We start from the raw sequence: 14,021 nt of genomic DNA on the forward strand, positions 1-14,021 counted from the left end.
GTTGTTCCACTCTCCTTTGTCGTCATGGTGGCTGTGTGTCGTGGAGTGAGTTACTCTCTGTACGATTATGCGTTGGCTCGGATCGCGCCGCTGGCCACCAATGTTAGACGGGGACCCGGAGGGTCGGCCGAGTACAAGGGGAGAGGCCTCCGGTGAGGACCTTCTCCGGTAATCGTACACACAAGTAACTTCCCCCACAGATAGACACCACACAGAGATGAGTTCTGCACACTTTTATAGATATCTTTAGGCAAGGTGATGAGCGGTACAGCAGGACCAGGATACGAGGATCCCGTCAATTCTAGTCTCTTTGGGGAAAAGGGTAGCGGGACAGTCTGAGTACCGGTCCGGTACAGGAGCAGCAGAGGTGGAGCTCACAATCCTCGAGCTGGAGGGTTCGCAAGGAGGGGCCGCGGCAGCGCCAGCAGGCCTTATAGATGGTACACGACGAGGAGGGCCGCGGCAGCGCCAGCAGGCCTTGAAGATGGTTCACGACGAGGAGGGCCGCGGCAGCGCCAGCAGGCTTTGAAGATGGTTCACGACGAGGAGGGCCGCGGCAGCGCCAGCAGGCTTTGAAGATGGTTCACGACGAGGATGAGCCGCGGCAGCGCCAGCAGGCCTTCAAAGAAGATGAGCCGCGGCAGCGCCAGCAGGCCTTCACGAATAGTTCACGATGAGAGTGAGCCGCGGCAGCGCCAGCAGGCCTTCAAGGATGAGTTTGTCTCGGTGTCTCTCGACTCCAGGATACAACTGCCTTCCTGCTCTGGAGGTGCCCCAGTTATAGGTCTGGCGCCCTTTGATGTCCGGACCCTTGCACTTGGGGGTCGGGAGGTCTGGGATGAGGGAGTCCAGACACCCAGCAGGGGGGTGGAGCCAGCGCCCGGGGAGGCTGGGGGCGATCGACACCTGGCGGAGGGGAGCCATCGACACTCCTTCTCCCATTGACCTGCCAAGTGGTCTCTTCACCCCCTGGGCGGATGGTGGTGCCTCGATGTCGAGGCCTGGCTGGGCCCGAGGCCGAGGTCGACCCGAGGCCACGAGGCCTGGTCGTGTAGTGTCTAAAATGGCGGCTGGGCCGGAGACAGGGGTTCTGGAAGGGACCCGGCCCAGCCGATACGGTGGTGTTCAGGAGCCATGGTTCCGTCGGGGAAGGGTCGGGGGTTGCCCCGGCGGGCTGCAGGGGTGGTTCTTGTCCGGGGAACAGGAGGAGCACGTTCCGCGACCCGCCATGCGGGGAGGGGACGGGCCGGCCACGAGGCCTGTCCAACAAAGACTAAAGTGAAGATGGTGGAGGACAGAAGAGAAGAGGGTGGAGGACAGGAGAGAAGAGGGAGGAGGACTGGAGAGAAGAAAGTGGAGGACTGGAGAGAAGAAAGTGGAGGACTGGAGAGAAGAGGGCAGGGGCGTGCAAGGGACATAAGGGAAAGAGAGAAAAGGGTAGAATTCAAAGAGGGAGAGCGGGGTTGTACAAGAGCTAGGGAGACGATAGGAGGTAGGTGAGGGACACACGGAGAAAAGGGGAAGAGGGAGAAAAGGGAAATATGAAAAAAAGGAATACAAAAACAATAAATTGGTTAGAAAAAGAAAAGTCATATTAAACTTGATGATTGATGAAGAAAAGGCTGCTGCGTCAGGATTACTATGTTAGTAAGCTCTGTACGTAATGCACACCGCAAAAAAGTAAATGGTATGCACATTTGTAGCGCATCCTATAATCCTTAGGGGTAACCTGGAGCTGAGCTGGTGTGAGTCTGGCGAAAACTAGGGCCTTATGGGACTACTCAAAAAGACGGGTCTTCAGCTTCTTGAGGAATTCAAGGAGTGAGGAGGAGGCTCTTATGTATTGTGGCTTGGCTACCATGGACCAAAACTGAGAAAGGGCATGTAGAGCAACACAATCCATATTTTTGAAGTGCTGGCGTTTGTGCAACTGTACTCCAGAGATGGGACATTTTAAAAACATTGCTTGTTTTGCTGAATATACAGCAAAATACTTTCCTCCTTTTCAATATATGAGCAAGTTTACACAAATTAGGACAACAGATTCTAACAATATTGCTCGGACATGGTCAAATATTTGGACCACAAAACAACACAGGTGTCCAATGCGATGCACACAAAGTCCTTTTTATACAAAATAGTCAGAAATTTAGGAAGATCACTCAGTAATATTTGTGCATTCTAGTACAGGAAAAAAAGGACTTGACAATCATGCATATGTACATTTTTAAAGAGAGTGCTTAAAAAGCTCATGTGAATTGGATACGCCCACTGAAAGGTTATACATTCTCCAACGATTTAAACAAAGAACTGATTCAGGTAGTTATCTGGTTCTGTGCACCCAAGACCTTCTTTAAAATGCACAAATGGGGAGTCTCCATTCGAGCAACCAGTATGGCCCATGTATAACAATACTACCAGAACAAGATTTTTACAGTGCAAAGGCACACATTGTACAGATGATGCATATGTTTGGAAGAAACCACTTGAATAGAAGAACAGGTATTTTGAGGGATTATTTGTATATCTTATTAAGCAAAAGCGATCAATCATTTCATGCAAGATGTGACATAAAACTATTACAAATATGTATTTACTACTAGCACTCAATGTGTTACTGTACACAACCCTCTCAAAGAGCATCATAGAGCGATACATTAATGCCCACAGGAAAAATATCAAGAATATATAATGTATGCAGATGCATACAAAAATAAATTGATTTGCGGCGAGCTTAAAATTTAATCACTCATTATTCTTCGGGTCAGAACACCATTTTTGTTTCTTTATAAATGTTTGTTAAGAATTTAGCAAAGACGGTCTTATATTCAGCTGGGAACAACCTTCAAAATGCTTGGTTCTGTGCTGAGGATTTATGCATTTTGAGGGTGTAGAGGAGAAAGGCAATGGTTGTGAAATACATCAACAGTATCAATAAAAAAGGTCTATAAAAGAATGAGGCCACTCAAACATTACTTGGTAAAACATTTTTTATTACAGATCTACATCAACCTGAAACACCACAAGTCTAATTAAACACCAACTGTAAGGTCCTACGAACCCAGTGGTATCTGCACGCCACATGCAGCCAGTGTACAAGTGATGGTGTCAACATCAGCTTCGAAGAGGAAAGTTCTGAACCTGATTTCATACTGAGACAGTAGGGCACACTATTGCAAGTGCAGCTTGTTAGAAAGGCGACCTTAGGGGGGAGGGCAGGGGCTCCCTGCCAGACCACCCCAAGTCTACCCCTCCTCTGAGAACTGGCCGAGCGCGGTTGAGAGGCCTCCGAGTGAGGTTCCTCTCTTAGGATCGTACAGGTCGAACACTACGCCACTACAGACGGTCACCACACAAGGATAGGTTCTCAAAGTCTTTATCAGTAAACTAGGCAGGTTATCTTAGCAATACAATACAAGGGGATCGAGGGATCCTCAAAGTCTTTGGTAGCTGGGGGAATAGGGTAGCGGGACAGTCTTGATACCAGCCGGGTACGGGGATACCCGGTGCTCAGCTCTCAATCCTCGAGCTGGGGGGTTACTACGAGTCGGGCCGCGGCAGCGCCAGCAGGGCTCCAAAGATGATTTCAGCGAGGTTGGACCGCGGCAGCGCCAGCAGGTCTCCAAAGATGGTTTCAGCGAGGTTGGGCCGCGGCAGCGCCAGCAGGGCTCCAAAGATGGTTTCAGCGAGGTTGGACCGCGGCAGCGCCAGCAGGTCTCCAAGCATGGTTTCAGCGAGGTTGGACCGCGGCAGCGCCAGCAGGTCTCCAAGCATGGTTTCAGCGAGGTTGGACCGCGGCAGCGCCAGCAGGTCTCTAAAGGTTGTTTCAGCGAGGATGGACCGCGGCAGCGCCAGCAGGTCTCAAATGAGTTCTTCTCAGTGTCTCTCGACTCCAGGATACAACTGGCGACCCATTCCAGGGCTGCCCCAGATATAGGTCTGAAGTCCTTTGATGACCGGACCCTCGGACCTGGGGGCCAGAGGGGCCGGGATGAGAGCGACCAGACACTCAGCAGGGGGGTGGAGCCAGCGCCCAGGGAGGCAGGAGGGCGATCGAAACCCGGCGTCCGGGGGCGGCTGAAGGCCCATCGAAACTCTCGTCCTCCGGGAGGCGCCAAGTGGCCGATTTACCACCTGGGCGGATCTTGGTGCCTCGATATCGGGGCTGCGTTGGGGCCGTGGCCGAGGTCGGGCCGAGGCCACAAGGCCTGGATGAGGGAGGCCCAACATGGAGTCGAGGCCTGTGAGGGTGGCCCCGGATAGGTATCGGGCCCGTAGTGTGGGCGAGTCGGAGTCGCCATGTCCTGATGGGGGGAGAGCGGGTGTCGTCCAGGGTGGCGGCCCTCATGTAGGGTTGGAGGGGGTCTCTTTAGCCCGGAGGACAGGGGCGATGTTGGCCAGGGTCCGCCAGGCGGGGGAAGCGGGACCACACCACGAGGCCGGTTCCAACACAGCTAAAAGTATTTCCATCAACTGACGCTCAACATTTGCATGAGTTTATTGTCCACAGCAGCACCTTTAGTCTTAGGTAAATATTTATAAAGTTAACTGTGTGAAAAATATTCCCCATTTTTACAGATTGAAGAAAGATGAGATCAGACGACTTTTTCGTTAGTGCCGGACAGAGCTTCTTGTCATACAATTTCAAAGCTGCTCTGTAGTAAAGCTGTGCACGGCCCTATGTTGTGGCAACAAGTCCAGTAAAAAGATGTTATCTGTTGCACGTTTTGCAGGACATCCAAACTTTTCAGTGAACAGAAGGACCAGAATACAAAATCTAAGCCCTTTGAGGTCATGAAGACATGATCGTTCTTGTAGAACTATGTTTAGGAATGGAGATGTACTGTAGTATATAAACTCCCATTCAAGAATTTGAAACAGTATCCTACTTAACAAAGGTAGATTCAAAACATTACCTTATAGACCTTCCCATAGCCTCCTTTGCCAAGCTGTTTTATCTCTTCAAACTCATTCAAGTATCGAGAGGTTTGCGCTTCAAAGAGAGAATGTTTTGCCCTGAAGAAAGAAACAAACTGATTAAAGAAATACATTTATGGACAATTACATATGGTGCTGCAATGCCACACTAAAGGCAGATTGCAAGCTATACAAGTGCTAAATCAGAATAACAACTGTAAACCTTTATATATCTAAGTAGACTGCTGTGGCAAGGAGTTGGCTGATTAGATGTATTTTGTTTCCAATCAATAATCAATGGTGGTAGCTTTGGACAATACCCAAGGTTTCCTCATGGTAATATGCTGCCATAAAACCAAATGACAAGTAGCATTTGGTAACCATAACCTGCATAGTTAGAGTGGGAGCCATAGACACCAAGGTGTTCATGCTGATAATAATAAAAACTAAAACAAAACGTAATTGAAGAATTAAATCTTCAGATTGTAAAGAATGAAGAGAAATGAGTTTAATCTAATAGTGAAAAAATACTTATTTTTTTTACACAGGGTAAACGCATTATAATATAAAACAAACCAAAAATGTGGAATATTGATCGTTACGATGACAACTATAAAATTTGCCTCGTCATACGGTAAATATCTGAAGCTTTGGAACAGAGCTACCATAGAAGTACAGTTATTCTGGAGGAAAATAAATACAGAAGCACAATCAAGACTGTGCAAATCTATCAATGTGTAATATCACTAACTTATGAGTTATGAAAAACAAGATCTTCCTAGTGTAATAGTGAGCACATGGCAGAGGTCAGCAACACAACCAACTATCAGAAGACAGAACAAAAATACAGTTTCGTCAAATATATTCTAGTCGGTACTATAGGTTTATAAATGGCACATGGGCGTTCCATGCACCAATGCATGAATCTAGTTTATTATCACACACTTATACAACCACATTCTACTTTTGTCCAATCTTGTAAAGATAACCAAAGACAGAAAACGAATGTCTAAGATTACACAATGTAGTCCCATTCGGAGACTAGGATTAAAAACCATACCTTATTGTTCCAAAGTTTCCAAAATGCTCAACAGATTACTGATGTGGAGGTGGTTCTGAAAGCGAGATACAAAGAAGGCTGTCCCTGGGGGTATGGCACTGTTGGGGGCCAAGCCCAGATTTTAATGCAGTGTTTATTATCAGTATATTTTGTAATAAAGGTGTGGTTAGACGTAAAAAAAAAAGAAAAAAACTTTCTAGACCTTTCTCTCTTCTATCTCTCCACTATCCTTATCAATCCAAAAAACAGACTAACATGTCCACCGCTCAAATTAATTTCATATTTCCCCATATTAATTCACCACTAATTATTTTTCGGTTCCGAAGTAGCATGCTACTCGCCTACAAGCGCTTCAACACCTCATCAGGGTTACCAAGCGCTATATAAATGCAAATCTTTTCCCTCTTCTATCCCTCCACTATCCTTCTCAAGCCAAATAACAGACTAACATATATACCACTCAAATAAATTTTATATTACACTATAGTAATTCACGACTAATCCCTTAAGGGTTCCGGAGTAGAATTTTACTTGCCAAAAAAGCACATTGACGCCTCGTATGGGGTAGTAAGCGCTATATAAATGCAAATACAATACAATATATAATGTAAGAGTCCCATAAGCCAAAATGTGTCTTGAAGATGCCCAATGTGCCATTGAATAAGGGTGTCTTCTTTCGGGCATTCTTTTTAACATGATTGAAAAGGTCCTGCAGGGCAAGGTGAAAAGACTTAGAGAAGCATTGGGTAGCATTTTTTCTTTTAAAATCAGATAAAAGGAGAAAGTGCAGAACGTAGAATTGCTAGTGCAAAGCCTAGAAGTTTAGGAGAAAAGTCAGCAGCATAAGACTGGGGGTAATTAGGTGTTTTTTGTGGAGTACGGAAACTGTAAATATAATTTTCTTTAGCAATTTGGAAGGAGAAGAGGCTACTGCAGTTTATATTTTAGTGGTCCTATAGGTTCCTATTCTCTTCCTATTCTAGAAGGTTGCTTGGGGAATTGGAAAGCTATAAATAAATAGATTTTCCTTCAACTCCTAAGATTTACTCTTTTAATGAGTGATGGAAGTCGATACACTCTTAGCCAATCTGGCACCACAGAGAGCAGTAGCTTCATTGGTTCTTCTCTTACAGATCCTGCAGATGGTGAATGCTGCATTAAGGCAATCTTTTCCATCATTGAACTCTTAACATCAAGCAGGTGTGAACATGGCAAACACTGTCCATATTGGCAAAACACTTTCAGTTTACAATGAAAGCAGTTCTGCAAAGGAAGAGTAGTGTTCTGCCTTTCTAGAGATAAATCAGTTTATCTCGTATCACATTTCATGTTATCGAATGCAGTAAAATAACACCTCTGGTTCAACTCCTGGAATGCTTAAACAAAACTACGCACAGTAACCCACTTTCTTCACTTTCCTTTTCTGAATTCTAAGATGTTTTGAGCTAAACAAAATGGTTAAAAAACTCTAAGACCAAGAAGAAGGACTTTGCCTATCTGGAAGAGTATTCTCATGGTGACTGGATGCCTATCCCTCATATCCCATGAAGAAAAAATATATCCCTTCATAGAAAGGGTGGAGGACAAGATTTTACAGTAAATTGCAGCCTGGTACTCCAACCTTCCAATACAGCAGAAGTCTCTTAAATACATACAACCAAAAATAGCATTACTTTGTCCTGCATTTCCAACTACCTGCGTTTGACCATAGCTTTTGGCTACAGAGCAGAGGTTACTGCATTGCTAAAAGGACAATTCAGACACCTTGTCCAGAAAGAAAAGTGAAGAAACAATCATTTGAATAGGTTCCAGTATTTGAATTGAGCAATCTAATATGTGCCCTGAAAATCAGAAGGGGGACACAATTTACTCAACGCTTTTTAGAATTCATATTGCATTTAAAACATGCCCCTTTCACAACAGGCACCAAACCATCTACTCTAATAACTAGTCAAATATTGCCCCTTTTAACAAATGCTTCTCTCTGGTACCACCCGCCCCCAAAAAGTATCCAAATTGTCCAAAAGCACAACACTATTCACTTTTTGGTATTTAGCATGATACTGGAAAGAATTACTGAATTCCAATTTCAAGCAAATACAAAGGTAGACCCCCCTGTGGTCGCTTATTCCAAGGGACATTTCTGCTACCTTCTAAACTGTGTACCATTAGCTCTCCTCACCAAGTCACAGATGGTCATGGAGGACACGGTCTGAAATTGTTTGAGATCCTGACAGACGTTAATCAGTCCAAATGGAATAATCCAGGTTCACACGGAGCCCCAAACCCAGACAGATGAAGACTTCTTCAAATATCCATTCTATAACCAAACCTGGGGATTAGCCAACTACCTAAATCAGAACTCAAACAGAATAGAGTTAGTTGAAACCGAGTTGAGGAGAACAAACACAGCAGTATAAGCACCTTACTAAAAGGGCCCTATGAATGATCATTCACAGAAAGCACACTATATGTTGACCTGACATGGATTCACAGTTCGACCAAACCCTCAGGAGCACGAAAAAACAAAATGACCTTAATATCTCCTGAAAAACTAAGCCCTTTCTATCTTCACCAATATTTTTGATGTAATGGGCAAGCTATCGGTTTTCCCAGACCGCTGGGTGCATTTCAAATCTGCCTTCCACTCCACTATTACCTGCAGCTCGGCTGATAAAAAGGCCTAAAAACATTAATTATATCTTCCCAACCTGGACTGGAATGCATTAGCACCACCTACAAACAAGGATATCATCCAAGATTAAACAATGTTCAGCCTCCCTAAAGAAGAACAAGAAGCTTGATATTCTCAAAAGATCCACATAAATGTGAAACACTGATCTAAAGGTCAGAATCCGAAAGGTGTCGAACAGGCAGGTGGTAGTAAAAATACATAACTTTGGGCTAACTGGAAAAAGCAAAGACAACCATACTGGTTCAGTTTGTGTATTAAGCAGATAGGCACTAATCAGTGTGAGTTCAGGCCCAATAAGTCTGATAACTGTGGCAAATGTTGCAAATGTGGTTAGGACAAAGGCCATGTAAGTGGTTATATAAAGAAAACTGGATTGTAACCAGGAAAGAATTGTTAACAATGCAAAAATGGGTTTATGAGACTGCTGATGAATGGTCAAAGTGAGCACGTTTTGTTAAATATACGGAAATCCTCATAGGCAGAGTCCTATAAAATAGAGATTTCACCCTTTAGCCCATTCATTATTTCCTACACCAAAAGCCAAGAAAACTCTAGCAGTTATAATTTTTCTGGGAGTACAAGACTTTCACTGAAGTCTACATGCCAGAATTTTCTGCAACCAGTTCCCTGCACCTGGTGTGACGAGAGAGGGGGGATATTACATAATCAGCCATGAGATGAGTGACTAATGCTCAGAAAATAATGAATAACTTGTATTTAATGTTTTATACATACCTGCTGGAGTGAAGATATAATTCCCCATTACTAAGCTCCTACAACAAAAGAGATATTGTACTTTTTACAAACATATGTTGTGTATGAATCATCAAATGTTTACAGGTAAAAGCATACATACAACTAAAAGAAACAATATCTGGCAAGGGCAATAGGTGTGGCAATGGCTGTTTTGGCTTTGTCAATGCTTATTTGTTTGGCAATGGTTTTTTTGTATGAGGACACACATACTATCAAAACAAGCATCATCTGAAAGCCAAAAGGTATTTTGTTTTGTAAAAGCACACACTGCACCAGTAGTCCTTGGCACGTAAAGGGGCTATTTATTGGGTGGATGTGAACACTGTGCAAGAGCAGAACGCTGTGATTCAGTCAAGCAAGCCAGTGGCTAAAGCGGGCTAAACCTGTGTCCCAATGCTGTAGGAGCTGGTAGGTAGAGGCAAAATGTGTATAATGCTAAAGCAGACCAATGGATGAAGAGAAATGCAGACATCACACAATCATAAGCATAGAATGTCCTTAGAAAAAAGGCAAGGAATACACTGATCATTACTTTTTTCCTGTTGAGTGAGATTGAGATTAGCTTTGTCATTTTTAGGTCTCGCGACCTATCAATGCGCGCAAGCGCATTGAGCGGAGCGAGAATTCATGTCCTCAAAATGCTCGTGAAACCAAGGGTTTCGTTCGTGCGGTTTTCTTTAAGTTCACGTGAATCACGTGACCAAACAAGCACGCGCATCAGCCTCCCTCCCTCCTAATTGCATTTTTTCACGGCCGCACAGCACATCAAAGGGCTTCTCCCAGCGTGTGCTGTGCGGCTTCTCCTCCCCTATGCCTGTTTATCTGTACTTCTCCTCCCCTTTCTTCGCTTCATGCTGACATATCCCTCCCCGTCCGCCTCATCCTCTCTACCCCTCTCCTAGCGTCTTTCTACATTCTTCTCTGCCGGCCGTACTTTTAGTTTCCAGGCCGATTGTCCCTCGCACCATTATTTTCATGACTGCGTCTTTCTACATTCTTCTCTGCCGGCCGTACTTTCAGTTTCCAGGCCGATTGTCCCTCGCACCATTATTTTCATGGCTGTGTCTTTCTACATTCTTCTCTGCCGGCCGTACTTTCAGTTTCCAGGCCGATTGTCCCTCGCACCATTATTTTCATGACTGCGTCTTTCTACATTCTTCTCTGCCGGCCGTACTTTCAGTTTCCAGTCCGATTGTCCCTCGCACCATTATTTTCATGACTGAATACACGAAACGGCAACACCCCATCTAGCTTGATGGGAACTTTGCCTTGATCTTATCCTCACCCCCTGGTCCCCTTTAGATTGCCTCTTTCGCCCGGTCCCCCTTCCCTCTGTAATCTGTCTGTAATATCCGTCTTCTCCTTCCTTCCTCTGTTTCACTGCCTGTTTATCTGCACTTCTCCTCCCCTTTCTTCGCTTCCTGCTGTCATATCCCTCCCCGTCCACCTCATCCTCTCTACCCCTCTCCTAGCGTCTTTCTACATTCTTCTCTGCAAAGTGACCCTTTTCTTTCACCCGCAGCCTCCTCTCGCCCCCTGCAACGCTCCTGCCTCCCCCCTCACCCAGTCTTCCTACTCCTCCCTCTTATCTTTCAGTCATGTCCCTCCCTCTGCCTCAACCCTCTTCTCTCCACCTATCTCTCACACTCTCCCACTCTGCAGCCCTCCCCCCTCCCCTGTGCTGTCCTCTCCTCAGTGTCTACCAGCCTCTCGTTTTCAGTCTCTCCCTCTCCCCCACTGTCTTTCCCCTCCCTCTGCCCATCTCTCGGTTGGCAGCTCTGACCGTTAAGCCACATCATGTCCCCCAGCTGTGCCACTCCCTCTACACTCGTCACTCCTGGCCATTAGTAATTATCAACACTTGCCCTACATCCCCACTCTTCATTTCCAGAGGCATCCCCTACTCCTCCCTCTTACATCACCCATCCTTACTAGAAGCTTCATCCCCAATCCCTCCCCCCACACATGAGAACACGATCCTCATTGTTACTTACTGCAGCACTCCCTACACACTGTCTCCTCGACATCACATCCTTACTTACAGCTGCACCGCTCCCCTGGTACATCTCCTATCTCATCGCCCCCCTGGGCCCACTCCCTTACAGCTGTTGAGTCGTCACTACTCATCTTGTCTCCAAGTCACCACGCATGCGCATAACTCACGGTTTGCCAGTGTGCCTTTTACTAACTGTGCCAGGATTTACACCTCCTAGCATCTCCTAACGCAAACATCCTTAAAGACATTACTGCAGTCTGCATTTACTCACATCGTGTACACTACAAACAAGACCGTCTAAATTAATCCCCCAAATTAAGAACAGACAGATTTGCACTCTCCTTACAATTCAATTTTTCAATTCATTACATAAGCAATCTGCTTCAAAAGACATATCGACCCGCACCCTAATAATACTGGCCCCCTGAGGCTCCTCTTGCAAGAACTTAAAAGCACCCCCACCTTCGTCCACCGAAGAGAATAGCTCATGTACGTGTGCAAAAGGAACACGGAGATGTGAACTACAAGGAGTTCACTTTCTCGTAAGATTTCGTTAACTAACATTATTTAAAGGAAAGATGGACCCCCGGTGTAATTGCATGTTTACATAAATGTCCATTACGCAATAACACTGATTAAACAAAATATATACAGTTCAAACAGCACTCAAACTCTCTCAAGCCCAAAAAAAAAACATACTCGCACAGATACATATATATTGTTACACACTGTCACCACATCATCACTCAGGGACACCACCACACTACTCAGGGACACCACCACACCACTCAGGGACACCACCACACCACTCAGGGACACCACCACACCACTCTGGGACACCACCACACCACTCAGGGACACCACCACATCACTCACGGACACCACCACATCACTCACGGACACCACCACATCACTCACGGACACCACCACATCACTCACGGACACCACCACATCACTCTGGGACACCACCACATCACTCTGGGACACCACCACATCACTCTGGGACACCACCACACCACTCTGGGACACCACCACACCACTCTGGGACACCACCACACCACTCAGGGACACCACCACAGCCCTCCGGGACACCACCACAGCCCTCAGGGACACCACCACAGCCCTTAGGGACACCAACACAGCACTCAGGGACACCACCACATCACTGAGGTACACCACAAAATCAATCAGGGACACCACCACATCACTCAGGGACACCACCACATCACTCAGGGACACCACCACACCACTCAGGGACACCACCACACCACTCAGGGACACCACCACACCACTCAGGGACACCACCACACCACTCTGGGACACCACCACACCACTCACGGACACCACCACATCACTCACGGACACCACCACATCACTCACGGACACCACCACATCACTCACGGACACCACCACATCACTCTGGGACACCACCACATCACTCTGGGACACCACCACACCACTCTGGGACACCACCACACCACTCAGGGACACCACCACACCACTCAGGGACACCACCACAGCCCTCCGGGACACCACCACAGCCCTCAGGGACACCACCACAGCCCTTAGGGACACCAACACAGCACTCAGGGACACCACCACATCACTGAGGTACACCACAAAATCAATCAGGGACACCACCACATCACTCAGGGACACCACCACATCACTCAGGGACACCACCACACCACTCAGGGACACCACCACACCACTCAGGGACACCACCACACCACTCAGGGACACCACCACACCACTCTGGGACACGACCACACCACTCTGGGACACGACCACACCACTCTGGGACACGACCACATAACTCACAGACACCACCACATCACTCTGGGACACCACCACATCACTCTGGGACACCACCACATCACTCTGGGACACCACCACATCACTCTGGGACACCACCACATCACTCTGGGACACCACCACATCACTCTGGGACACCACCACATCACTCTGGGACTCCACCACATCACTCTAATACACCACCACATCACTCAGCACCATAACAGCATCACTCAGCACCACAACAGCACTGTCCTTGCTGGCTAACAAGATGCATTCCCATAGCCAATAGGACTCGCATTAGGAAAGTGTAAGCTATTGGCTTTGTAAATAACAATGCTATTAATTTATATATTTTCAGTGCCAACACATATTAAAAAAATAATTGTCATTTACAATACCAATAGCCCACACTTTCCTAATGCGAGACCTATTGGCAACGCCAGTGCTTGTTTCTTATGAGTGTGTTCAAAATATAGTAAATAGTCAGTTCATCCAGCAAAGCGTAGTGATCAGGCAACACGTTTCACTCATAATTACTTGCTCGCAGGCTATCCCACATATAGGACAAAAGATCTAGAACAGTGAAATGCTAGCTGAATGCACATCTGTGGAAGACTGTTTGTTGAAGTTAAAGGAATATACAAAGACAACTCAACATCTATCAACTCAGGTTCAAGCAATTAGGGATTGGCTACTCCTCTGAAACTGGTGATTACTTTCCACATCTTTCTACATTCAAACTCTGACCCTCATCACCTGCTCCAGCTCCAAGGGAGCCATCAGCAGGCTCATCAGAGCCA

The 14,021-nt window shown here is 46.3% G+C and overlaps 1 protein-coding gene across 2 annotated transcripts in view; it reads right to left on the reverse strand.

Moving 5' to 3' along the window:
- EIF2AK1 (eukaryotic translation initiation factor 2 alpha kinase 1) overlaps positions 1-14,021 on the reverse strand; it is a 387,622-nt gene that overhangs the window by 251,010 nt on the left and 122,591 nt on the right. For both annotated transcript variants that reach the window (XM_086940742.1, XM_086940743.1), the window contains exons 4-5: positions 9,408-9,445; positions 4,917-5,016 (exon numbers count right to left, since the gene is read on the reverse strand). In XM_086940742.1, coding sequence (XP_086796868.1) covers positions 4,917-5,016; positions 9,408-9,445 — 138 coding nt within the window. The remainder of the gene's footprint in view (positions 1-4,916; positions 5,017-9,407; positions 9,446-14,021) is intronic.

Source organism: Lissotriton vulgaris, chromosome 10, assembly GCF_964263255.1.
Source record: "Lissotriton vulgaris chromosome 10, aLisVul1.2, whole genome shotgun sequence".
Lineage (NCBI taxonomy): Eukaryota > Metazoa > Chordata > Amphibia > Caudata > Salamandridae > Lissotriton > Lissotriton vulgaris.